The sequence below is a fragment of the Cryptotermes secundus genome, unplaced genomic scaffold (assembly GCF_002891405.2).
Source record: "Cryptotermes secundus unplaced genomic scaffold, Csec_1.0 scaffold117, whole genome shotgun sequence".
Lineage (NCBI taxonomy): Eukaryota > Metazoa > Arthropoda > Insecta > Blattodea > Kalotermitidae > Cryptotermes > Cryptotermes secundus.
Genome location: NW_019737981.1, coordinates 3351737 through 3379016, shown reverse-complemented (window position 1 = coordinate 3379016; position 27280 = coordinate 3351737). Strand labels below are relative to the sequence as shown.

General features: G+C 40.1%; 1 protein-coding gene across 10 annotated transcripts in view; it reads right to left on the bottom strand.

Moving 5' to 3' along the window:
• Nucleotides 1-27280, bottom strand: part of LOC111870535 (protein SERAC1) — a 474375-nt gene that overhangs the window by 23900 nt on the left and 423195 nt on the right. For 4 of the 10 annotated variants that reach the window (XM_033753882.1, XM_033753888.1, XM_033753884.1 and 1 more), the window contains one exon: nucleotides 1257-1390. In XM_033753882.1, coding sequence (XP_033609773.1) covers nucleotides 1257-1350 — 94 coding nt within the window. In that variant the 5' untranslated portion in view covers nucleotides 1351-1390. Of the gene's footprint in view, nucleotides 1-1256; nucleotides 1391-2155; nucleotides 2228-3316; nucleotides 3577-27280 lie in introns of those variants that run through there. The other 6 variants (XM_033753880.1, XM_033753881.1, XR_004513678.1 and 3 more) reach the window with 5 other exon arrangements.

Here is a 27280-nt window from a genome sequence, read left to right as displayed (position 1 = left end):
TCTGTTCTATGTCATGAAAGGAAACACAATATCGTAATGTGCAGCAGCCAGTAGAGAGAAAGGAGGAAGAATCTGTAGCTCAGGGTCATGTTTTCTGTTAGGTGGGTATTTGATGCACCATACAAAGCTACTTCATGGAAAATGTTCCTTTCTGCAGCTAAGCTAGGGTGTCTAGGGCTCTGGAAAACTGATGCAGGCAGTAGTTAGCTAATATTCAGACAGCGGCCTCCGTAGTCTAGAGGTAACGTTCCCACCTCATGACTCGTAGTACGCGGGTTCAAACCCGGCGGAGGTCGTCGAATTTTTAAGGGCAGAAAAATTCAGGGAACAAGTCCTCCGGGAGGGACTTTAAGCCGTGGGTCCCGTATCGTAGCTTTACGGCACATAAAAGAACCTCATACCTCCAAAGGAGGTCACTGAGCTAAATTCAAGGACATTTCCCGCCCAACAGTAGTCTCTAACACATCTGATAGATGGGGGAAGCATTATAGATACCGCCAAGCCAGTAGAGGCCGAACTCGCTGGCTCGGTCGGGACTGATGGTACGCACCAATATCGGTAGGGTATAGAGGCTGGTAGAATATCATAGAGGGAAGCACAATGGACCAATACTGGTCTCAGTGCATGGGGAAACCCACCCTCTCCAATAACTAACTAACTAATATTCAGATTCATGATCTCCTTGATTACAACAGCTTCCAAGCTCCCTGACGCTAGATTGAAAGTAGAAAGCTTAACAAGTATTTGCGATGTGAATTTATGACTATTTGAAAATTACTGCCTTCTGGGATGTGATGTAGTGTGGTTTGGAACGTAGGTACATTCTGTAGCAACCTGTTACCTCCATCTTCAGCAAAAGCAGGGCCCTCTAAAACATAACTATTGCCAAACTACACAGCATCACATCCTAGAAGGCAGGAAATTTCATAGTCACAGCCGTTAGAAGCTCATTCCTTGCATTATGCTTTTCTGTCTTAATGTTTTATAATTTTTGGATGACTATGACCTGCATGTTCACCAGGGGTCAGTGACTTGCTGCAATGGAAAGAGAGAAAATAATTTCAAGACAGGCTAGCAATAAGAATGGAATAATTAGGTTCTGACAAACTCTTCACAATAAACTGTCCTTATGCATTCTACCATTCGTTTGTAACAACTGATTACGTATAAACTTAGCATATAATTACAACATGCGTACATATATTAATAGTGCATAAAAAGACAGTCACTGTATTGGAAAGTTGTTTCGTACTTACCATACAGCAACTGGAACTGAGGATCATTGATATATATATAATCTGCTTTCTTCCTGTGATCAATAACATCTGTCTTCACTGTCTGACCCAGCATGTATTTTGTTTTGTAGGTTTGATACACAAACCATCCTCCTCTGTCAGAATTATACAGCACTGATTAGAATCACAAAGCTGCTAAGTATGCAAGTTCAAAAACATATGTCCTGCTAGTAACTGTGAGGAATTAGGGTTAAATCTCTGACAGATAACTGTCTTCCCACAGTTTTCCTCAGTTCTTCCACACATATGATCTACATGTGCTATAAAATTACAACCTCTTCCTCCAAAATCCTTTCCAAGTTACCATCTATAATCATCCTCACATCCCATTCAATATCCACACATGACATATAGCCATCTTAAATAACCTACTAATAAATACCTACGTTTCAGATTTTAGAAAAAAATTGTTTATTGTAAATGAGATAAACGCCAAACTCAAACTTCTGCAGCGTATTTCTTGATAAGAGTTCTGATTACGATATAGATTCTCACTCACCATTCTAAGCTAAAGACAAACATAAGAAACATGGGAAAACTAAAGTAACTGTGCCTGAAGCAGGTAAAGTTAATTAAACTAACAGACTGTTCTGGTTGTTGGGAACATACAAAATATCATTAGAAACAGCCCTGAACAGACGGTGGGCAGTCATGCGTGTTGGGCTTGTATAGTTCAACAATTTGATTTGTTTCTTGATTACTTATAAGAATCAATGTATCTGATTCAGTAACATGGACTTACAAAACATATATGAGTAAAGTAAAGGTAAAAGGTAAAGCTGTCCTTGTGCTTGACTAATTAACCACTATGCCATGAAGGTGTATGGGAGAGTGGATGTATAGATCCACATTTTCTTCACCTCAGCACTAGCTGGAGGCGAGTGGTCGGCTTCACACCCTGGTCACTTTAACCACAGGGAAAGAGCTGCCAGTATCCATTCGATAGGAAGTTGGGTGGACCAGAGAGCCAGTCTGGGCGTGAAAAAGAGAAAATTCTTGATATTACTGGGACTCAAGCTCCGACCCCTTGCCATCCAGCCCATAGCTAGTTGCTATGCCAACTTAACTACCCTGGCTGGTATACTTGATTGGAGAACCAGCATAAAATAGCTACTGGATATATACAATTTTCCACATTAGGGATTAATTCAGTAGATTAAGATAATTTTAATTACTTTAATTTATGTGAATCAATGTAAGAGACTTTCCTCCCAGGATCACTTTTTCTTAGATCACATAATGTTGGCACAGCAAAATTTTGAATCAACTGTGCATTACAACTGAAAAAAATCATCTTTTGAACTGTTCTGCTTAATGTGTAAGAATTCAATGACAAATAGTCATATACATTTGTCTTTATTTATTTACAAATGATGAAAGTGGTTTGCCCTCTTTGTCGTAGTATCTCTTGGGATATAACACTGTGGAATTCCATGAAAGACAACTGACATTTCAGAGAAATATAATGCCTCCATCTTCAGGGTTGAAGAGTAAGCCAAGTAAGAAAACACCATCAAGCCCTGCTTGCTGCCTGCTTCTTGCTCATTTCTTACTTGGCTTACTCTTTGAACCTTAAGATGGAAGCAATAAATTGCTCTAAAAGGTCACTTGACTGTCACCAGACTACACCGCGTTATATTCCAAAAGACAGAACTGATCATAATCAGGATTGTGAGAACTTTAAATCCAGCCTTGCCATAATTTTACTGTGGGTATTTTTAAGATGTGTTATCTGCGAGATGTGGGCGTGTACGTATGTAATCACACAGACTTCTCTCTTAAGTACGTCTGCTACTAGCAGAAGGCAATTGTAACTTTATTCCAATGTAATATAATACTAGAACGTGCTTGTTTTTCGGTAAAAGCTAACTGCATCAGAATAATCTGCTTACTGAGAAATAACACATGAATGCAACACAATACAGAATTAATTTCACAATTATGGGTTATGTTTGTATGGTGCTCATAATATCATAATTGACTGGTATAAAATTCACAAATTTTCCTACCCATGTACTCACCCACTAATAAATATAAATGACCCAGTGATTCGGAGTAAACTTAACAGTTTTATGTTTATCATGGACATATAGTTTCAGTAACTACACCATATAAACTTTCATGTTAATACTTCATTCCGTATAATTCTAAATGCGATTTCACTGCATTCGGTGTCTTCCCCTTTCTTCGGAACATTCCACTTTAACCACTTACATTTAAATAAATTTCATGACAAATTTTGCCGAACGTGATCACTGCAGCCAACGACATTTAAATGAACTTCTCTGCGATTCCGTGATAAAACGAAATTTCAATGCACCTATGTGACGGGAAAATATCATCGTTGCCCATTAATCGCACAGTGGAATAGATTAACGACGACTTGTCAAGATAAACAATTTCGAGTCAAGATAAAAATTGCCCAAATGACTGGAATATAAAGAAGACTGTTGACAAGCTAGAAGCAAAAAACGTTGGTGTACGTAGATCATACCCTAAAATTTTATGTTAGAGTATTATTCCACTGACATTTTATGCCTCCTTACGACCCGTGCCTTCTTTTCAGCTCTGGTGGTCACACATTTGTTTCAAATGTTTAAAAGAGCGCCATATACGAAGTACGTAGTAGAGAGTGCCTATTTGGGTACGGTAAAAGGGAAAGTTGGCATGTACGAGTACTGTCTTCGCTCGCTTGGAAACCGGGATCATGGGTGCGAATCCCACTCAGGACATGGATGTTTAGTTTGTGTGTGTGCGTTTTTCTGTGTTTGTGTACAGGTAGAGGACTTGCGACGAGCTGATCACTCGCCCAATGAGTCCTACCGAACGTGTAAAATCTAGAAAAACCGAAGTGAACGGAGAAGTTCTTGAAGGTAGGTCTAGGCCCACTGGGGTTGTAGAGCCAAGGGGAGGAAAAAAATGGGGGAAAGTTGTCCCTGTATTTAACTAATTAAACAATACGCTATGAAGTCGTATGCGGGAATAGATGTACAGATTCATGTATTCTTGACTTCGGCACTAGTTGGAGATGAGTGGTCAGCTTCACGCCTCGCCCGCCTTACCCCGAGGAAAGAGCCCCCCCCCCCACCGGTACCGATTTGATTGGAGGCTGGGTGGGCCCCAGAGCAAGTCTGGACTACATGGAGAAGAAAAAACCCTTGACCCTACCGGGACTCAAACTCCGACCCCTCGGTTGTCCAGCCCGTAGCTATTCGTTATACAGACTGCGTTATTCCGGCCCCTATTTATTGTAAAAGAAAAAGAAAACAACATTTTTCCCCTCTTAGGACGCATTTCATAGCTTGCTTCCTTTACAAAAGGTCTAGGTTTTTACTATTAGATTCGGTGACACATCTGAGGGTAAATACAAAAAAGAAAAAAAAACTCCGTGGTCTGTAGTCCTCGAGCGAACTATACTGACCGGTCGGTCTTAGGGTAAATGTAAAGTTAAAGTTGCCCCTGTGCTTAACTAATTAAATACTACACCATGAAGGCGTATAGGGGAGTGGATGTATAGATGCACATTTTCTTGACCTCGGCACTAGCTGGAAGTGAGTGGTAAGCTTCACGCCCCTGCCGCTTTACCCGCGGGAAAGTACCCATTGGATAGGAGACTGGGTGGGCCCCAGAGCCGGTCTGGACCACATGGAAAAGAAAAATCTCTTGACCCTACCGGAAATCTAACTCCGAACCCTCGGTCGTCCAGCTCGTAGTATGTCGCTGACTGCGCTATCCAGGCTCCACATCTGTGGATAATACTCATTAATCTGTTCCTCCAAAGGCTCCAAAGCTTGTGTCGCTCAAGACTTGTTTACAGGTTTTCAAACAAGTACTCGTATTCACATGTCTTTAATAGATCCAAAAGGACGTTCTTCACAGTATTAAAGTAAATAAAATAAACACATTTTACACATAACTCAAAGCTTCATGTTCCCCTGTAAGTTTACTAGAACTGTCTTCCAGTCAAATGCGCCACGTCTTGTAAAGACTGTATGAAGTATCAACTGGTATATAAATCAAAGCCTGGAGCTTTTTTTGAAAGAATTCCATACTACTATTTTGAAACTAAGCATTTAAGGGGTTCTTTCACTGAAAGGGAGATTAATTGCATACAAGCACACATAGCCAGAAGCGAAGTACTAATAAAGATTAAGTTGGTAAACTGTCTTCGGTGGGGGATTAAAATGCCTTCGGCACTTTTAATACTCCAATTTACCCTGTATTTCCAACTCTTCTGTTTACAAATTCACAAAAAAGTCCGTCTGGGCTTCTTCATTAAGAACTCAATATATTCTATGAGCAAAATATTTCAAATGGAGATATTTCGAGAGCGAGTAACGAAATGTCCAAAACTGTCGGTTTGTTTCCTGTGAAACACGATACCATCCTCACGCCAGAAGAGTCAGAGACCTCGCCATTTTAATTTCAAAGTCCCTTCCAGGAACAATATAAAGATCAAAGTTGTAACTCATGAGATGACGAATATTATGCAGGGATTTGAAGTGTTATATGACGACAAATTGTTAAAAAGCGCAACAATTTATTAAGATATTTATTTGTTTAATAAAAAATGATAATTACCTATGCTTGATTTCATGTGTGTTTCGTACATATAACCCTCCTCTTCTGATCTGCATTAGGCCTCACATAGTTAAGTATACTTGCCTTCTACTTGAAAATGGAGACATGTCCGAAGGAAATCTTTTTCTCTTCTTAATCACTGGAAGTTTAATATGTTTCATTGACAGTTCGACTAAATTCTGAAACGGCTAATAGTTTATGTATTCGGCAGATTTCCTTTGACGGTGGATCGGTTCACCGCAAAGTCTCTGTCAACACAGGACAACTTATCACAACAAACGCTGACAAGCGTTTATGTCCAAGCGTGAATCGAGCCCGCTCTTTCAGATTTCGAAAAGTTAGAGATCACGAAAATAATACATCAGCAACAACGACATTTATAATACGGCGGCCATGTAAAATATTCTGATACGACACGATACTTGACAAATCTTTGTGAATCTGTGTGGTGACACATTATTAAGACAACTCTTTAAGTCTAGCAGTGGTATACGCGAGACCTTAAAACCAGTATCACGTAGCTCAAAACCGTAAAACTTACGAGGCCACTGTCTAGTTTTCGAAATCTTTATGTGAAGGTAATTTTAAGTCGTCCTTACATTAAAAGGAACATATGACGTGGAGGTCGTATTAATCCATTTGTATGGATACTTCATCTTCAAGATTATCCAGTGGTATACAATGAAATGCCGGTCACGGTAGCCGAGCGGTCTAAGGCATGTACTGTCTTCGCTCGCTTGGAAACCAGGATCGTGGGTTCGAATCCCACTCAGGGCATGGATGTTTAGTTTGTGTGTCTGTGCATTTTTCTGTGATTATGTACAGGTAGAGGCCTTGCGACGAGCTGATCACCGGCCCAAGGAGTTCTACCGAATGTGTAAGATCTAGAAAAACCGAAGTGAACGGAGAAGTTCATGGTGGTAGGCCTAGGCCCACTGGGGCTGTAGTGCCAAGGAAAAAAAATACAATGAAATTTTGTACTCTGATCTACACTAAAAAATAAAATTGTCCATTTTTTACTTCAGCATCACGCCACACATACTTATGGAGAAATGAAAGCATACCTTTACTTCACCCTTCAGTAGCTTTTCCTCTGAGAAAAGTACCCCCAGCATCCATTGGAAAGGGGGAAGGAGTAGTCAGAAGGTTTTAATTTTGGTTCATGTTGGTCTCCACAGCGTCAAGACCAGATCTGGACCCCACCCAACACCCTATCCGATAGGTACCGAGGGTAAAGTGGTAGGCACGTGAAAGTGACCACTATCCTCCATCTAGTGATGAGGTTAAGAAGAGTAGAGCTGTACTTCCACTCACAGTACATCTTCTGGGGGTTTTTCGTAATAAATCAAGCACGGAGAGGACTTTGTTTTAAAGTATCGGTCCAATATAACATCTACTTTACACGAAGTTAAAATCATAATTTATCGCTTTTATCAACAGCGGTTCATTTGACAACAAATCAATACATTACAAAATGTATGCAATAATCTCATTAAATTCTATAACTTAATACTGTATTTTTCAATGGGCCTATAGTAAATATTTCAGGAAATACACGGAAAAAATAATTCCCTGCGACTATACGTGACACCTAGAGTTCAATTTGTTTTGTACAAGTAGATTTTTATCTGGTCAATCACGGTGGTCGTGCGGTCTAAGTCACGAAATGTCCTCGTTCACCTGAACGCTGGGATCATGGATTCAAACCTCACTCAAAGCATAGATGTCNTTAATATCTATTCTCCATCGTCAGGATCCTTTAGCTCTTATTTATAGATATGTCTGTTTGTGCTGTCCCATGTGCTCGTATGTAGCGGCCTTGCTTCGGGATGATCTCACTCCAAGGGGTCCCACATAATGTAAGATTCATAATTTTCAGATAAATTCTGAAATAGCAACAGGCCAGAGGACCTACTGCGCCAAAAGATGATGAAGAAATTTTGTATCTGTAATAAGTAAACACCAAGGCAACTTGCATAATAAAGAAATATGAACAAAAAGTGTACTCCATTTGGAGTTTACTTTCACAATTCCAATTTTGACCCTTCAGTAGACAGTGTTGTTTCTGGGGTAGCAGTTATAAAACACTGATCATGTCTCGCTACACATGGCGCGCTGTGCCAGTCTATCCATACGAAGCAGGTACACCTTGACAAGGACGAATCGCTCAGCTAGTCAACAGATAACCGCCTTTCATGTAACAGGAACGTCCATTACCGTGCCTATACGAGTCCGCCACTGGACTTATTCTTGAAACAGATGAATTTTTAGCAACCATTTGAATATTATTATCTCATCTTTGCTTTGGTATTCAAGTGCTCTCTGTCAAAAATTCCTCAGTGTTTACATGCATATGTCTTCCCGGTACCTAATCCTCCCTGATATTTGGTGCCTAAATATTATTAAGCTCCTCATTACGTAATTTTCTCCAGCTTCCTGTCGTCTCTTCTCTTTCAAACTCAAATGTTTTCAGCTTATATTTTCGAACATTCGTATGTTTTTCCTTAACGACGAAAGACCAAGTCTAAAACTGACATTAAACTATATGTAAAATTATAGTATGCAAAATATTTGACCATGAATGTTTCTAGATCGGGGTTCGCGGTAGAGCTGTTGGTTGAGGCACTATTCTACAAGCCGGAAGGTCGCGGGTTCCAGTCCCGATGAGGTGGATTTTCTTCAGTTTACCTAATCTCTCCAGCCGCACTATGGCCATGGAGTCGACTCAGCCTCTAACAGAAATGAGTACAAGGAATCTTCCTGGGGGGTAAAGGGCGGACGGGGCGTAAGTCTGAAGACCTTACCGCCATCTGTGAGCTGATTATCTATAAAATGTGGAAGCCTCAACCTCTCACAACCCTATGGGTCTCCAGGGCCTCTTATAGGGATAACTTTACCTTTAACTTTTACGTTCCTAGATCCGTAGAAAGAAGACATCGTTACAAATTGAATGGTAAACAACTTCAATCTGCCGTTAATTTCTTCACGAATGAAATCTATATTTGTTACTATCACCTAAAAATGCCTGAACTACGTCGAATTGAATTGCTTTCCCTTAAGTCCAGACACTCTGCTGCACATCCTGCTCTCAGACGCCTGGCAACTGTGCCTAATTTTGCTTTTGCGACATTTGGACTCCCATCGCTGGAACACAGTCGTGTTGTAATGGAATTAATCAGACTGTTAGGTAATACCGCTGTGACACGTTACGATGACGTGATCTGCCAAGCAGGCGCATCCTTTGAGTGTTCGGTTTCGCTCATTGAAGTAGAGAGAGCAGAGCGAAACAACCGCAGCGGATCCATTGTTAGTTATCTATGCTAAATGTTAACAATAAGTGCTCTTTGTGGTGCAAACGCGCGTATTTGAATATCAAAGTTGCACACTGGTTCTATTTCACCCCCAACCCCTCTGTAACACAGAGGTAGAAACGTGAGCTGCAGAAATTTACGGGGTGTTCATAAATTATCTTTCCTATTTCAAAATTGGAAGGTACTAGCCTAAAAATAACGTGGTTTTCTGCGAAATGTTCTTTTTCATATGAAATTGTATTTATTTATTCATTAATTTGCCGGTCACGGTAGCCGAGCAGTCTAAGGCATGCACTGTCTTCGCTCGCTCGGAAGCCGGGATCGTTGGTTCGAATCCCACTCAGGGCATGAATGTTTGTGTACGTTTTTCTGTGTTTGTGTACAAGTAGAGGCCTAGCGACGAGCTGATCACTCGCCCAAGGAGTCCTACCGTATATGTAAGATCTAGTAAACCGAAGTGAAATGGAGAGTTTCATGGAGGTAGGCCTAGGCCCAAATGAGGGCTGTAGCGCCAATGAAAAAATTCTGCCGAAAAATATACCCCTTATCTCTTTTAGGATCTTAAGTATAACGGCCCCTGAAATTAACCGAATTAAAGCAAAAAGAATGCGGATCGAAGGAAATTACTGTTGGGCTACCATACCAGTTCCAGCGAAATCAGTCAGGCAAATAAGCTTAGTCTCTCACTACTCTTACTAGCGGACTGACATGAAACGATTAGATTACTTTAAAACCTTCTTCAGCAAGACATCTAAAATGCAGGCGAATTTTCATTAAATTAATATCAAGATGGAAGTATGTTAAACAGATATTAGCTATTTTTAAGATGGATTTGAGGTTTTCTTAAGCTGACTATGAAGACTATGATATTCTGTGTTGAAACACTATGTACTTCATATGGAACGGACCGTTATTTTGTTCTCATCTTTAGGATCTAAGAGAAAGCCAAGCAAGAAACCAATAGAGGAAGATAGCATGCTAGGCTTCAGTTCTGAAGACAGAGAGGATATATACCTCCTAAACGTCAGATCCTCTCCGAAACACACGGCGTTACAATGCAGAAAGTTTATCAGCTACTTTAATCTTAATAATATAGGTATTTTGTTATTCACTCTCGCCTTCAATTACCCAAACCTTCTGTTATTCTAGGCCACCTCTGTGGTCTAGTGCTCAGAGTTCCTGGCTACAGATCCAGAGGTACAGTCAATTCCCGGCGCTATCAGATTTTCTGAGAAGTAGTGGGTCTGGAACGGGATCCACTCAGCCTCTTGAGGATAACTGAGGTGCTACTTGAATGGAAAATTAGCGCCTCCGGTCTAGAAAACCGAGATTAACGGCCGTGGGAATCCTTTGCGCTGACCACGCGATACCCTCTACCCGCAAAAGTTGGCATTAACTTCGCCGACAAGCTGTGAAGCTCGGTAGGTATAGTTCACTTGTGGACTAAAAGGTAAGGAGTTTAGTTTTTCGGGTTATTCTACAGTTAATTATACGTTTTCTGCTTTCTCAGTTGAAGGCACATTCTTTTCGCATGTGAGACAGAGTGGTACACTCAATTAAAACGGATGATGACCGCAAATTTTCATACCATACTTAATCAATTTCTTAACAATACTGTTCTGTACAGTTCACTCTCCGTACAGTGGATTATGTCTATAGCTATCTTTGTATATACAATAAATGAGCTATGATAGTTAAGTATGTAAAGTGACCAAGTTCAATTCCTTGCTGGGATGGGTATTTTCTCTCATCCTTCTCTTTCTAGACCTGTTCTGGAATCAATATGTTCTTCCTTCCACTGAGCAGTGGAGAGTTCTTCCGTGGGTAAAGACGACCGGAGACTGAATATGACAGCTCACCTCCAGGTACAAAAGGTTTACAAATGTTACACACTTTTACCTATATGCCTATTTTACTCCCTCATGGCTTTGTGCTTAGACCAATGGATGAATATTACATTTCTATATAATAACAAGGAAAAGCAGGGACGTATTTGGGAAATGTGGGAAATGTATACTCCTATCTCGATCACACTTTCCCGCCGGGCCTGCTTCGATCCTGGTTCCTGGCTGATGAGCATTATAGTAGGCAGACACACGCTAGGCCCTCATGAGCACAATCAGAGCATACTGGTGCCATTATAAACCTCTCTCTCCCCCTTTAGAAGCAAAATGACCCCACTATTGATGCTGAAAGGTCGCGTAGCGGGGAGAATTAGATTATCCGGTTCTTGATGCTCACTCGCTCGATCCCTCGCGTCCCTAGGGACTGAAAATATCATCCGTGGTACCGCCATACTTCAAAGAATTCAAGCCGTGCTAATTTCCAACAGTCGGCATCAATATGGCCGACTGGTAGAACGAATAAACGCGAAGCGATATTAAAAATCTGATGTTAGAGTTACGACATTATGCTTGCACATGATGGTCCTTGTAATGATATTCTTTTATTACAAGTTCGTCTTTGAAACACAATTTTCGTTCTAAAATGTCTAAAAGACATTTATTTTGTTTTTTTTTTACTCGAAGGTCGTAATAACTTAAAAAAACATGATTGGAAAGAATAATTGCTCAAGTAATATTTCATTGCTTTTTTTTTTTTTTTGTATGCAAATAAAGATGTCCTTTAAGGCAAATGTCCTTCAGTGTAGGCTATATATTTCATTGAAATGATATGCCAACTGTTTAAGCATCAAATTTTAATGTGCTGCTCTTGCTAATGCTGAACCCTTGGGCCATATTCCACTCGCTTCCTGAACTGGCGCAGGCGTGAACACAGACCATTTTCAATTTTGAGTATGGCAGTTTCGAACAAAACTGTACAACAGTACTATGTGTAACTAACCGACTAACTCAATAAGTTCAGTTCTTTTTTAGAAGCTGCCAGTTGCTCAGATACTCAAGAATTTCGCAATATTTTTTGCTCCCAGAAAGTTCATTACCGTGGTCACAAGAGCCCGGCACTGATCCCTATCCTAAGCTAGATAAATCCAGCTCACATCACCCCAGCTAATTTCTTTAAGAACAATTTTCATACTATGATCTCGCCTACATGTAGGTGTTGGTCTCTTTCCTTCTGTCTTTCCCACCAAGCCCCATATGCATTCTTCTTCTCCCCATGAGTGCTATATGCCCTGCCCATCTCATCATCCTTGACTTGATCATTCTAATTATATTTTTCGAAAAGTACAAGTTATGAATATATTTATTATGCAGTTTTCTCCAACCCCCTTTTTCTTCATCTGCCTTCAGCTTAAATATAACCCTCAGCACCCTCTTCCCAAACATCTTGAATCTATATTCTTCCCTTAATATCAGAGGCCAAGTTTCACACCAAAAACATATTATGCATTGTAATTAACATTTCTGGAACAAAGAGAACAGCCATAAGAAGAGGGAGGTAACAGGAGGCTGGAGGGAGCTCCACACTGAGCTTTACAATCTGCAGTTTTTGCCAAATATTACTAGGGTTATTAATTGCAGGAAGATTAGCTTGGCGGAGCATTTAGCACGCATGGATGGTTGAGAAATGCATACCGAATTTTAGTCAGAAAACCTGAAGGGAAGAGGACACTTTGGAGACCTACGTGTCGGTGGGTGAATAATATTAAAATGGATCTGAGAGAAATTGAATTCATCTGGCTGGGGATACGGTCTAGTTGCGGGCTCTTGCAAACATTGTAGTGAACATTCGCACTATACTGTGGCGTGTAGACCAGTTGTTAGGCATTACCGCGAAATTAACAACCATACAACGGCCGTTAGCAAGCAGCGGCCTGTAAACAGCAACGGGGGACATTTCTTTTCTGTGCGGTCCGTGCCGAGATGTTATAAGCAAAACAAGGGGAAGAGTTGTGTTTATTGGTGAGACAGTGAATAAGTTAGAGGACAGATAGGGCTCGGTAGTTGTGAACTGTTGCTGTTAGAAGCTGGTAGTTCAGGCCGGGGATAATTCGGGAACCCAGAGGAAGGAGAACGTCCGCTATTGAAAGCCGATACCAAGCAACGACAGTAAGAACGTGACCGTGAACACTATTGTGTGTGTTTGTTTGTTTGTGTGTGTGTGTGTGTGTGTATAACAGTGAACTGTAAAGTGTAGTCACGCGTTGTATCAAAGAATCAGACAAATCCTGTCATCAGTCAAAAATCCGTCTATAGTCACACTCCATAAAATTGTGACAATATATATATATATATATATATGGGTAGCTTCGTGGCCAGCACAGCATCTGTTAACTTCTCAAAGCGGATTTTGCTACGACAATGAAAATTTCCTCTAGTCACCTTGTTTCCGAGGTTCTCATTTCGATAGTTTGCATCTTATAAATAAGGGGTGTACAGAACTAACAGGAGAACACATGGCCACTAGACGCCAGATGGAAACTATGGAAATGAGAGCCTCCGAAACAAAAAGATTAGAGTAAATTTATGAAGAAACGGAAGAAAGTGAAGAGCAACGTTTCTACCGTTGAAAAGTTTGAAAAGTTTATGAATATAGGAAAATCCAAAAATAAGATAGAGGAGATCAGACAGCTGTTCCGTACCGATTACTGTGTTGTATGGCTTCACACACAGTGACAAAATGGAATGTAGGAGGGGCTGATAAAGAAATGACATAAAAAGGAAGCCATCCAGAGCACGAATTTTCTTGTAGAACTATTTCCTAGTAGTCCGTTTAGCAAAGAATGAAGTACTGTAATACGACCATATACGCTACTGTGTTTGTGCTTTTCACGTGTCCCCATCTATTTTTATCATCTCATGAAAGTCATTGCAGACTCCTGTTGAACTTGGACAGAAGACCACGAAAGTCACCAAAAATCTGTATTTATTGAAACCCAACTCAAACTCCAGTTCCTCGGTTCTTACAGAGAATAGTTACATCTCTGGAAACGGGCCGATTTTCGTCTCAAGTTCCAGTTTGCACCGAATGAGTACTCTGCCAGCCCACCCGGAAACAGACGAAGAGCGGTAAGCACAAGGGTGAGAGATGACAAGTAGTTGCTAGGCAACATTCTGTGAAGCGACGCTATCAACGAGAAAATAGTACTAGTGCGCAACCTGAATTCCCTTAATAGAAGTTGATCGAAAGAAAACCTGTCTGAACAAGGGTTGAAAGACGCTGACATATGTGGGGTGATGTGCGACGGATCTGTGCGCGATACCATCAATGTTTATTTATTTTCGAAGGTCTGATAAATGAGACAAATTTAGAAAGTTTAGAAAGCTTAATAAAGTTCAATAATATATATATAAAATGGAGACTATTCGAAACCTAGAATTTCAATAATTTTAAGCTACTGGGGGGAAAAAAACATAAATTTGAAAATTATTGCAAATTTAAAATTTTGCAAGCAATCAAATCTTTTTTAAAAAATTTAAATTTTCAAGAATATAGAGCCGTGTGTTAATGCGAGGAGGACTGATGGGTAAACCAACCTGATCTATCCTAAGCTAATGCAAACGGACAAGCTTTGTACCCGTACGCAGTTGGATGTAATGGCGTCCCCATCTCAGAAATTCTCTTGTCCGTCATAATATTATTGCTGAGTCTAAGAAATTATAAAATACGGCGTTGGCATACACTTTAGCATCATAATGTTCATTCCAAGTTTCATGAAAATCATTCGACTGATTCCCAAAATTCAAACGGTGGGACAGAGAGACATAACCTACGCATCATTATGGTCTACCTAACCTAGTTAACCACTTCCCCTGCCGTATTCATTAAAAAAAGAAATGTATCCAATAAAAGTACACGAAATTTAAGTTAGAAACTTATTAAGAATGTAAAGGAAACTCTTAATTTGTTAATCGATATTGGGTTGTTATACTGTATATATAAATTTAAGATTAGCACTATCTGACCAATATGCAGAAGTTGATAGCCTGAGTACGTGAGGCAAATTACAATTCACGGCATCAAGGTTATGTAATTATGTTGTATTTAGATAACACGTATGTAAATAATATTCATTTTGTCCTTCTTTACACATCTCGCAACTCTCTGTACAATTTCTAATGTATACATAGTGTGTACAATGTGTTCCTTTGACCATTATAATGAGAACTAATGGATCTATTTCAGATATACAACGTAAGACAATGATCTTCAACAGAGGTCCATAGCGTTGTGAGACGTCGAGGCTCCCGTAATTTTTAGACAATCGGCTCACAGATGGCGGTGAGGTTGTCAGCCTTACCCGCCGGTAGCCCTTTACCTCCAGGAATATTCCTGATACTCATTTCTGTTAGAGGCTGAGTCGACCCCTGGGCCATAGTGCAGCTGGAATGATTCGGTAAATTGAAAAAACAAAAAAAATCCACCTCATCGGGATTCGTTGCCGCGACCTTCCGGCTTGTAGCATAGTGCCTCAACAAACTACGTTACCGCGTGCCCCCACATGGTATTACAGGCGTAGAAATTTATTCAGAGGAACATATGTGGACACACGTGCTAGTAGTACAATTACTTCATATAAATTGAAACTCAATAAAGAAGACAGCAAATACCACCGAGGACACAATACTCATCTCTTCGTCATCTGTCTGAAGTTATCAAAACTGTTGCAGATGATTTTTATACAGTACCACCAGCGTAACTCCGAAAGTTGCATTATTTATTGTCGCCATTTAGGGGTGTGTGACTATTAGAAGTGGTTTGGATTGATGGATTTATAGACTACTAATACACAACATTCGGAACTACAGGCAATACAACGCTATCGCTGATCTACATACTTTACAGTTTATCGTTACTCACACATTAGGGTTCTCAATCTACATTAATCGTATCCCGGTAACGGATTTTAACAGAGTAATTATATCAGTGCCACTGTAACTGCAGCACACACGAAGTCTTCCTTGCACAGCTCGATTACTTTCTTGCCATCTCTAGAGACTCCCTCAATTCTATTTTCAGCCGCCTGAGATCCTCGTTATAAAGCCTCGGGGAGGCCCCAACAGAAAACACCGTTTCCTAACAATTGTTCAATGCTACAGAAATGTGTTTACCTTGCCGTTGCATAGAAATGGCAATTCTTATAGTGTTCAGTACGTGTTCATTTCAGCGGAACCTGTTTAGCGAGTCGTTGCCTAGCACTGAACATCTAGTCTGGCTCCGATATTCTGAATTTCAGGAGTCATGTCGCAGTAGGATCCTGTTCAGCGCGATCATTCGCACAAAACACTCCGGGGATGTCGCGACACGCTATCAGACAGACATTTTAAAGACGATTCCCTTCTATTTCCTTGTTAGTTCATTGTTCACAATCATTCTGCCTTCCGACGATATTAACTTATATTATTATAAAATATAAAATTATCTTTAAATAACCAAACAACTGACCACATTCAGAAACAATTATTTCGGCGACGAGAAATACGCCTGAATTACACAATCAGAAGTTTATAATTTGTACTCCTCATCTAATTATTACGCTGGTTAAACCAAGAAGGATGGCACGGACATGTAACACTCATTAAGCGATAACTAGGTAAAGTTTTCCTACGTCATGAAGACGTTCATGTCATTGTAGATAAAATTTAATGCATTTCAATTGTCAGTGCAAGATGGACACGAGTGATAAACTTCGTAATCCCGTTCTTCTATGATCGGAGGAAGCCTGCAGTACTCACCGGCTAAGGGACTGGATGAGCCCCAGAGTCAGTCCGGAGATGTTGCAGTTGGTATAAATTCCTGATCCAGTTCAGGATCGAACCACGATTCACCTAGCAAGCTGCTAGTCTCATTTCTGACCACTATACAAAGTCAAAGAATTGTGGAGCTACATTCCACTCCTTATGTCTTCATGGCATAAGACTTAATTAAGCACAAGAACAACTGCGCCTTACTTTATCTTTACTACCAGGCTCAAGTCATCATCATCATCAGTAATCTGTCAAGACGACAGGTCCACAGTCTCTTCCAAAACAGTTCCTCCACTTGATGCGATCTAGAGCTTTCTCCTTCAAATGACAGTATCCTCTTCTGTCCCCAAGGTCATCCAGCATCTTCTTACGTCTTCTTCCTCGTCTTCTTGTCACTTCTTTCCGCCCCTCTATCTTTCCTTCGATAACTTCTTTTAGAAGGCAGTTTCTGCGTAAAACATGACCAATCCAATTAGCCTTCCGTTTTCTTATTTCGTGTAGGATATTCCTCTGCTCACTGACTCTAATTAACACTTCTTCGTTTCCCACATAATCGGTCCAACTGATCTTCTCCATCCTTCTCCAACACCACATTTCGAAACTTTCCAGGTGTTTCTGATCTACTGCCCTAAGTGTCCAAGTTTCAACCCCATACAGAGCAATGCTCAAAATGTAGCATTTCACTAGTTTCTTCCTTGTCATACAGGCTCAAGTAGAGGAAATAAATAAATACAAATTTTTTGGTCGAAACCCATGAAGGGAGGAGACAAATTGGGGTAGATAGAAGGATAATAAAATATTAGTTAGAGAAATTTGGCGTGGAATGTGGATTGCATTCAACTGGATCGGAATGGACTTCACTGATAGGCTTTCGTGACAAAAGTAATCGACTTTCTGGCCCCATAAAACTAGTGATTTCTTTGATATATTCGGTTACTACCAACTTATCAATACGATTCTATGTCATGGATGTAGTTATAGTTGGCCTTCTGCTTAAGTAGGCCTCGTTGGATAGTAGTGAGACTCCAAACTATAATGAAACAACAAAGAGACGCTACGATGTAATCGAGCGAGCGACATGCCCAAAGTTTCACAGCGGATTTCAATATAACTTTCTGTCAAGCAGGCTGGTTTAATTTCCGCAGGTATGTGCGTGGAAACGTTTCACCTAATGAAATGTACGTTCCAGTGAACACCGATGTTCGTTCCACAAAGGGAACTGGGATTCAGATAAGTTGTCGTGTGACAATAGCCCCGAGCAACTGTCAAACTGACGCCGTCACAACAATGCTTTCGCTTCTAATGAAGTTAGTTATATTACTGACTTGAGGACAATATGCAACTTCTCAACTGATCAGCATCACTATGGAGAAAGCTATATTATCTGACAACCGACCGGAATGCTCAATATCAACGTGAGCGTGCTATTTAATGACGTCTTTTCGACTGTAGGTCAGACACACTTCCGTGCATATAGCACGTTAGTGTAACCACAAAAATTCTGACGTATCAGATTTGAATGTTGACTATGTTACCGACTAATTCCGCATTGTATGACTTTATACTGTCATACTAACGATGAATCGACAAGGATTTGGAAACAAGGGTCGCGGTCCGTTCGAAGGAACTGTCTTGGAAGTTGCCTGTGCAGAATGGACAAAATTATGAGGAACCTGTTATGATAATCAGTAACCCAGCAGAGATTAAAATCCAGTACTTCCCGAAATCAGTGGCTATGGCGAACTATACCGACCGAGCGACCGCCGCTTGCCTGCGAAGTTAGTGTCAAATTTAGCGGATAGAGGGTGTCGCGTGGTCAGCGCAACGGATTTCCACGGCCGTTAATTCTGCTTCTCTAGACCGGAGCCGCTATTTACTTTAAAATAGATCTTCAATTATCCCCACGAACCTGAGTGAACCCCGTTCCAGACCCACTACTTCTAAGAAAATCTGGTAATCGGGAATCGAACCCAGGACCTCTGAATCTGTAGCCAAACTCTGACCACTAGACCACATAGACGGCCTGTCCAAATGTCACAGTTAAATTAATCTTCTCGGGAAAGTAAGGTAAATATAACGTTAAATGATATGGCATAAATTTGTAAGGAGGTAGACCTGGCCTATCTGAAGGTGTTGTGCAGGCAGATCTTAAAAACAAGAGTGCTACAGAAACCTGAGTCAGGGCAGCCGGTAACCGGCATATATTCAGACCAAATATCTTCCCTCTAGAAGTCTAGGATATTACCATTACGCTAACCGGCGAGGTGTGAAAGTTAATGTGTAAAGTCTGAAGCTTTCACGCTGGCTAAAGTTCATGAAATCTTCTCTGACTACGAGCCGTGTCCACTGGGTAGGCTGACCGACTTTACAAAGACCATCTCTGTTCACATCATCATGATCTGATCTCGGAAACAGAGTTAATCTTTGAAACATCGGTTATCCTCAACAAAGTAACACTGCTGGTATCCCGATATATCATTAACATTACGTCGAATGAGAATATAAATTTGGAAGGAGACGAATGTATCCTCCTGGCAGGTGTCTGGAGAAAGGAACAGTGGTAACTGGCAATCCAGCGAGATTGAAGCCTGATACCACCAGCATAAAAGTCTCGAATGCTACTTCAGATTAGAATAAGTGGCTTAATTTATTTCAGGTGCGGAATTCGAAATTCAGTCTGAAATAGAACATACAAATCCTTATATTGAAGTTAAGGAGTTGTGTGGCACAAACATATTTATGATTTCGATAAATATATGGAGGTGTCATTCTGCACATCTATTTCGCGCAAATGATGANAACTCTGACCACTAGACCACATAGACGGCCTGTCCAAATGTCACAGTTAAATTAATCTTCTCGGGAAAGTAAGGTAAATATAACGTTAAATGATATGGCATAAATTTGTAAGGAGGTAGACCTGGCCTATTTGAAGGTGTTGTGCAGGCAGTGCTTAAAAACAAGAGTGCTACAGAAACCTGAGTCAGGACAGCCGGTAACCGGCATATATTCAGACCAAATATCTTCCTCTAGAAGTCTAGAATATTACCACTACGCTAACCTGGTAGGTGTGAAAGTTAATGTTTAAAGTCTGAAGCTTTCACGCTGTCTAAAGTTCATGAAATCTTCTCTGACTACGACCCGTGGCCACTGGGTAGACTGGCCGACGTTACANTACAAAGACCATCTCTGTTCACATCATCATGATCTGATCTCGGAAACAGAGTTAATCTTTGAAACATCGGTTATCCTCAACAAAGTAACACTGCTGGTATCCCGATATATCATTAACATTACGTCGAATGAGAATATAAATTTGGAAGGAGACGAATGTATCCTCCTGGCAGGTGTCTGGAGAAAGGAACAGTGGTAACTGGCAATCCAGCGAGATTGAAGCCTGATACCACCAGCATAAAAGTCTCGAATGCTACTTCAGATTAGAATAAGTGGCTTAATTTATTTCAGGTGCGGAATTCGAAATTCAGTCTGAAATAGAACATACAAATCCTTATATTGAAGTTAAGGAGTTGTGTGGCACAAACATATTTATGATTTCGATAAATATATGGAGGTGTCATTCTGCACATCTATTTCGCGCAAATGATGATTTCCCGTTAACTCTTCAAAGCCCAGTCATTTCTACATCATTAACCGCTTCAGCATTCTAAAACTCTACATTCTGCCCACAGAGCGTATTTGTGTGTTCGTGTGGTTCTTAAAATAAAGCCGACTTTCCCCTTAAATTGCATTAACCAGCTGATCTTTGGAGTAGAGCGGTAGTGTGTTTCTTGTGAGGTACGGAATGAATTTTTATGTATTAATTAGAAGAAATTCAGTCTGGTCACTCAGAACACACCCTAAATTACTTCTCCACATCTGGCCACAGTCCGTCTTACTATACGTGGTCCATTAGAAGCAGACAAATTTAAACAAACATTTATCTACCGCGAATTTAACTGAGAAGTTTATCAAAATTACACAGTAAACAATGTCAATATCCATTGCTTACGAGGGCAACTGCTCAAAGAGCGAGACTGAGGTATCGGTTAAACTCCTCACAGATAATCTCAACAAAGTCACTCGGTATGCACTCAGTACCGCTGAAAAGCAAACATTTTAGATCAATGCAAATTGCAACCTCCGCTCTCCTCATTAAAAAATTAATAAACTGCGGACGCAGTGATAAAAAACCCAACGACATTTCCCCTCGTCTTCTCGTTAATCCTTTGAAAGAGCGAACAGATTCGGAAATCAAGAATAATTATCGAAAGTANTTGAGGTGCGGATTTCGGAATTCAGTCTGAAATAGAACATACAAATCATTATCTTGAAGTTAAATTGTTGTGTGGCACAAACATATTTATGATTTCGATAGATATATGGAGGTGTCATTCTGCACATCTATTTCGCGCAAATGATGATTTCCCGTTAATTCTTTAAAGCCCATTACCCGCTTCAGCATTCTAAAACTCTACATTCTGCCCACAGAGCGTATTTGTGTGTTCGTGTGGTTCTTAAAATAAAGCCGACTTTTCCCTTAAATTGCATTAACCAGCTGATCTTTGGAGTAGAGCGGTAGTGTGTTTCTTGTGAGGTACGGAATGAATTTTTATGTATTAATTAGAAGAAATTCAGTCTGGTCACTCAGAACACACCCTAAATTACTTCTCCACATCTGGCCACAGTCCGTCTTACTATACGTGGTCCATTAGAAGCAGACAAATTTAAACAAACATTTATCTACCGCGAATTTAACTGAGAAGTTTATCAAAATTACACAGTAAACAATGTCAATATCCATTGCTTACGAGGGCAACTGCTCAAAGAGCGAGACTGAGGTATCGGTTAAACTCCTCACAGATAATCTCAACAGAGTCACTCGGTATGCACTCAGTACCGCGGAAAAGCAAACATTTTAGATCAATGCAAATTGCAACCTCCGCTCTCCTCATTAAAAAATTAATAAACTGCGGACGCAGTGATAAAAAACCCAACGACATTTCCCGTCGTCTTCTCGTTAATCCTTTGAAAGAGCAAACAGATTCGGAAATCAAAGAATAATTATCGAAAGTCTGGCAGGAACTTTGCAAGGGCTGAACAAAAGAAACATGAACAGTAAATTCAGGACAGCTAAAAAAATAACACAAATCCTAAAATCATAAACCTTACTGTTAACGGAAAAAGTACGACCACAATTCAGAAAAACATTAAAATCCTTTGTGGATATTTTAGAAAAAAATCATTATGAATTCGGATGTTAATTTACCTTTGCCGTTAGCACTGAACAGGCAGTGAATAACTTCCTCGAATAGCCAATGGAAAACCGGGTTAGGACTACGGATAATCCTGAAATTGCTTAGATCGTCCGACACTTCAAAACACACAGAGCAGCTGGACATGACAGGATACAGAATATACTGTTTCTACATTTCCGCACATAGTTCTCAAATCGTTGCCGAAATATTTAATAGGTCGTGTGCGTTAAATTATTTCCTTACACAATAAAATGAGGCTACAATTATTATGTTTCCGAAATGAGGTGAGGACCATACGTCCCCATTCATTACAGATCACTGAGCCTACTGAATTCTCTCTGTAATCTTTTTGAGAAAATCGTTTTGGAAAGAGCGAACTCTCAACTTATCGTAGGAATGTGAAAGTTATCAGAAACGACGAATATGATTTTGAAAGAGGACGTTCTGTATACATCCATTGTTAAGAAACACAGAGCGTATTACGCATGGTTTTAACCATAACAAAGTAGCTTTATTTCTAGATACTGAACGCTCAGTCGAAAAAGTATGTACCACATGACTAATTGTTGAACTCATTACGGACGCAATTCCACCTCACTTAACATATTTTTTTTTCTGTGGCGCTACAGCCCCAATTTGGGCCTAGGCCTACCTCCATGAAACTCTCCGTTTAATTTCGGTTTACTAGATCTTACACATGCGGTAGGACTCCTTGGGCGAGTGATCAGCTCGTCGCAAGGCCTCTACCTGTAGACAAACACAGAAAAACGCCACAAACATCCATGCCCTGGGTGGGATTCGAACCAACGATCCCGGCTTCCGAGCGAGCGAAGACAGTGCACGCCTTAGACCGCTCGGCTACCGTGACCGGCCACTTAACATATAAAATACATAACTATATCCAAAATCGACCTTGTTCTGTAACGCATATTATTCAAGCCTCAGGCTAGCTTATGCAGACCCAGACTTTGCACCATTTACGTTAATGACATTCCAACAGTTGAAAAATGTCAACGGCGTAGCCATTTCAGTTTTCGCTGATGGCACGAATGTCAGTGTTCGGTCACGCAGCATAGAGGAGTATATAGCGTTAGGAGTTAAACTATGCTATAAGCCCTTTATAATTGTAGTTCCGGAAACGGAAAGTACGGATTAATACAAGAAATACACAATTATGTTTTTTTTTCTAAACCACTGCTTGACTATTGTCGCAATACACGACCAATAAAGATTTCGAATGAAAACGTAGTTTCGACCAACAAAACAAAGTGTCTTGGAGTGACACTTGATACAGACAAAATTCTAGACATCTCCTCACCAAAGAAAAAAAAACAAAGAATCTCTTCTCTGACAACCAGAATTCTGGCAGAATCCCAGAGGATTCAGTAAAATTTCACTATAATGCAGCCCTTTCAAAGTTGATACTCGTTTACAATATTATATTTAAGCATCCTGTTACACTCACACAATATATATGAGGCAAACTCCGTCTTAAGTGCAACAATTTAATTGTAGTTCTTTCTTCTTCCCTTCCTCCACACTACATGTTTCGGCCCTAAATGGCCATCATCAGGTGTGTATTCTCACGTAGCTGTTACACTGCTTGTTAAAATTTAAAATCACCAGTCTTTCTAATTGTATAAAATCTTTGTTACTCTACACGCGTCGATTTGATTTTAAATTAGCACTTTTTAAAACTTTAATTCAAGTTAAAATGTCTATAAATTTTCTGTTCTTTTTCTTTTTCTAAATTTTTAAAAATTAAAATTTTCTCGGGGTACACGCCCTATGTCTATAGTGCTGCAGCGGCCACTTTTTGTTTTATCGCTGTTCAGGTATTGTTCTGTGTAGGCTCTCTCTGTTTGTGTCGCTGCTTATCTTTAATACGTAATACGTAAGAATACACATCTGATGATGGCCATTTAGGGCCGAAACATGTAGTGTGGAGGAAGGGAAGAAGAAAGAACTACAATTATATTGTTGCACTTAAGACGGAGTTTGTCTCATATATACTGATACTCGTATTAAAACTATTTCCGACCACAAACAGTAAAACCCCGTCTCTACTTCTGTCCTCTGCTCACAACAAATTTCACATCCTAAATCTTCACCCCTTCAGAAGTACATTCAAATGCACCTCTATCAGAAGGACAAGAGAGCACTGCATGGGAACTTTCAAAACCTCTTCTCTTCTCTCCTCTCCTCTTCAGTCTTTAAAGGGTTAAGTTTTTGATCACCTTCAGCGACCTCACGGCTTCATAACATGCGTGCTTATTCTAACACCTGCTAGCTTAAAAAGAAAAACAAAACAAACTCCGTGGCCTGTAGCCCGCACGCGAACTATACCGACCGAGCGACCACCGTTTGTCGGCGAAGTTGATGCGAACTTTTGCGGATAGAGGGTGTCACGTGGTCAGTGCAATGAATCCCCTCGGCCGTTAATCTCGATTTTCTAGATCGGAGCCGCTGCTTTTCCTTTCAAGTAGCTCCTCAGTTATCCTCACGAGGCTGAGTGGACCCCATTCCACACCCACTACTTCTCAGAAAACCTGGTATAGCCGGGAATCGAACCAGGGACCTCTGGATCTGTAGCCAGAAATCTGACCACTAGACCACAGAGGCGGTCGTTTGCTTGTTATAGCAGATGAATTTGAAAATTCATTAAACACTTTGTAAATTTAAGCGCTTTGAAGTCAAAAATATATTTTAAATACATATGCTTACTGCGAACAAATCAATCTTTTGAAGATACAGCAAACATTTTATTTTATAAATAGAGTATTGATCGTCATATTGAAAATTCACTCTTTTATTCACTCACAATTTTTGCGGAAAGCTAGCATAAAATTTCGTGTACAGTTAATGAGCTAATAGCCTTTAAAATTTTCCGACCCAGTGATGTGATCAGTACTGGACAGAGGCGTGCAGTCATGTCAGTAGCGTGCACACAGTGTGGTAGCTTAAGAATTCAGAAAAGTAAAAATTGTAACCAAGGTATACTGGTAAAAACGCACAGTCTGCAGAAACTTCTAGACCCACAAATCTTGAATGTTCAGGTTAATATTAAATGACAATAACTTATAACCCGAATAAAAGGCTTAGCCTGATAATATCCAGAAGACAGAACCATATTGGAGGCGAGAGGAAAATTTTCAAAATTTACCCTTGTGATCTTGCATCTATCAATGGTCATGTGGCACATTTATCGCAAATATGAACATAATGCCAAAACAGCTCACAGACATCAGAATTGTTAAGCCTACACTTCATTTACAGGACGTCCGCAAATGCTGTATATGGAAGGTATCCACCACACATTAATAGTGCTCAAATGATGGATGATAAATCACAGATTCTGTTATGCATTATAGCAAATATCACTTGACATTCTTGTAACCATTAAAACACGCACTGTACTCGTATATGTTCTAGAACAAACTACAAAAGTTTGTTCCGAACTCGACTCTAGGCCGTTACGTCAGCTGTCCATAACTAAAAAATTGTCATGGGCTTTCTAATTTTCTGCAAGACGAATGCTCGGATTGTGTATTAAAATACGCCACGGTCGCTTTCGCATCGCTCAGAATTATTTGAACTTTCGGTGGTACACAAATGATGTAATCAGTCATAAATATAATCATATATCGTTCACAAAATTTATGAAGATTTCAGCTATTATGATACCAAACCATTTGGAACCTTCACCATTTTGTTATAATCATTTTCAATAGAGAAAAACCTAATTACATATGTACATATATTTTACAAAATCTAAAGCTGAATCATTCTCACACTGTTCTCAACTCACGAGTCTTAACAGCTACAATGTTCTTATTGTTGAAGACAAAGAGATACAAAACACAATGATGGAATGGTTACCAGTGACATCCAGTACCTACCAGTTGTGATGGTTGCAATAAAAACTAAAATAACTATTGGGAATTTTTCATGAAAATTTAATTAATTTCCCCTTAACATGTATAAGGAACTGGGACTGACAGACGACCCAATTTGTGAAAGGTGCCTGAAAGAAGACGAATCAGCCACACATATCCTATGTGACTGTGAGGCCATAGCTCACTTAAGATTTCATTACTTGAGCCAGTTTCTTATGGAACCAAGTGACTAGTATGACGCCCCCATAAATAAGGTCCTGCATTTTATTCAAAGCGTAGGTTTAATAAGGGGTTAATTGAAGAGAAGCACAATACGTGTAGATCATTGTTGGACGCGGTGCAGGGGTCGGATTGTGGCCCACCCCTCGTACATACATACAACATATACAACAAATAATAAGTGTGAGACTGTAACATCCATAAATGAATAAAACACGCAATAAATTTGGATTTTTTTTTTCTATATTAATCGCCATGGTTGAAGCTGCGAACAAACAGATACACTGAGAGAGATATTCTCTTTCTATACAGATCCTTCGTAAACCTAGAAGCTAATATTTCTTGGGGAAGACATGAACAGAGAAATGTCTGTACAATATAACGAACCGTGGGTTTAAGCAGATGTGTAAAAATGTGCTTAAGGGCATCATATGGCCAGTACAGAATTAAAATTCTGTATTACGTCCACCGCCTGTTGTCACTGGCAGCCGAAGGATGGACGCTACCGCAGTTCGTGTAGGAAGCGTAAAATGAGGATCGTAGCAGTCCCAAAGGACCAATTTGTTACTGTTACCTCGAAAAAAGGGGTTAAAATACTGACCACCTAGATCCAGTTTTTTCAGAGCGGAACCGAATAACGAGGACCCTCAGCTATAAGAGCGAAAGAAAAGTTGAAGTTAAACGGGAACTAGCTACGATGGGTGGCGGGACTACTTGCAGGACACTGTCACCTTAAAGGACACCTCTTCAAACTGGGACTAAGTAATAGTCCCACTTGTGAGAGGTGTCAAGAAGAAAATGGAACAGCCACACATATCCTGTGCGAATGTGAGACCTTAGATTACTTAAGATTACGTCACTTGGGTCAATACTTTATGGAACCAAGTGACTATTTCGACGTCCCCACGTACAAAATCCTACGCTTCATTCGAAGCGTAGAATTGCTGAGGGGATAATCAAAAGGGGAAGCACAATAGACTACTGTAGGTCGCGGTGCAAGGGTCGAGAAGGCCCACCCCTCATACATTCATTCATTCATTCATTCATTCATTTCTTCGTTAGTGGTAATAAAAT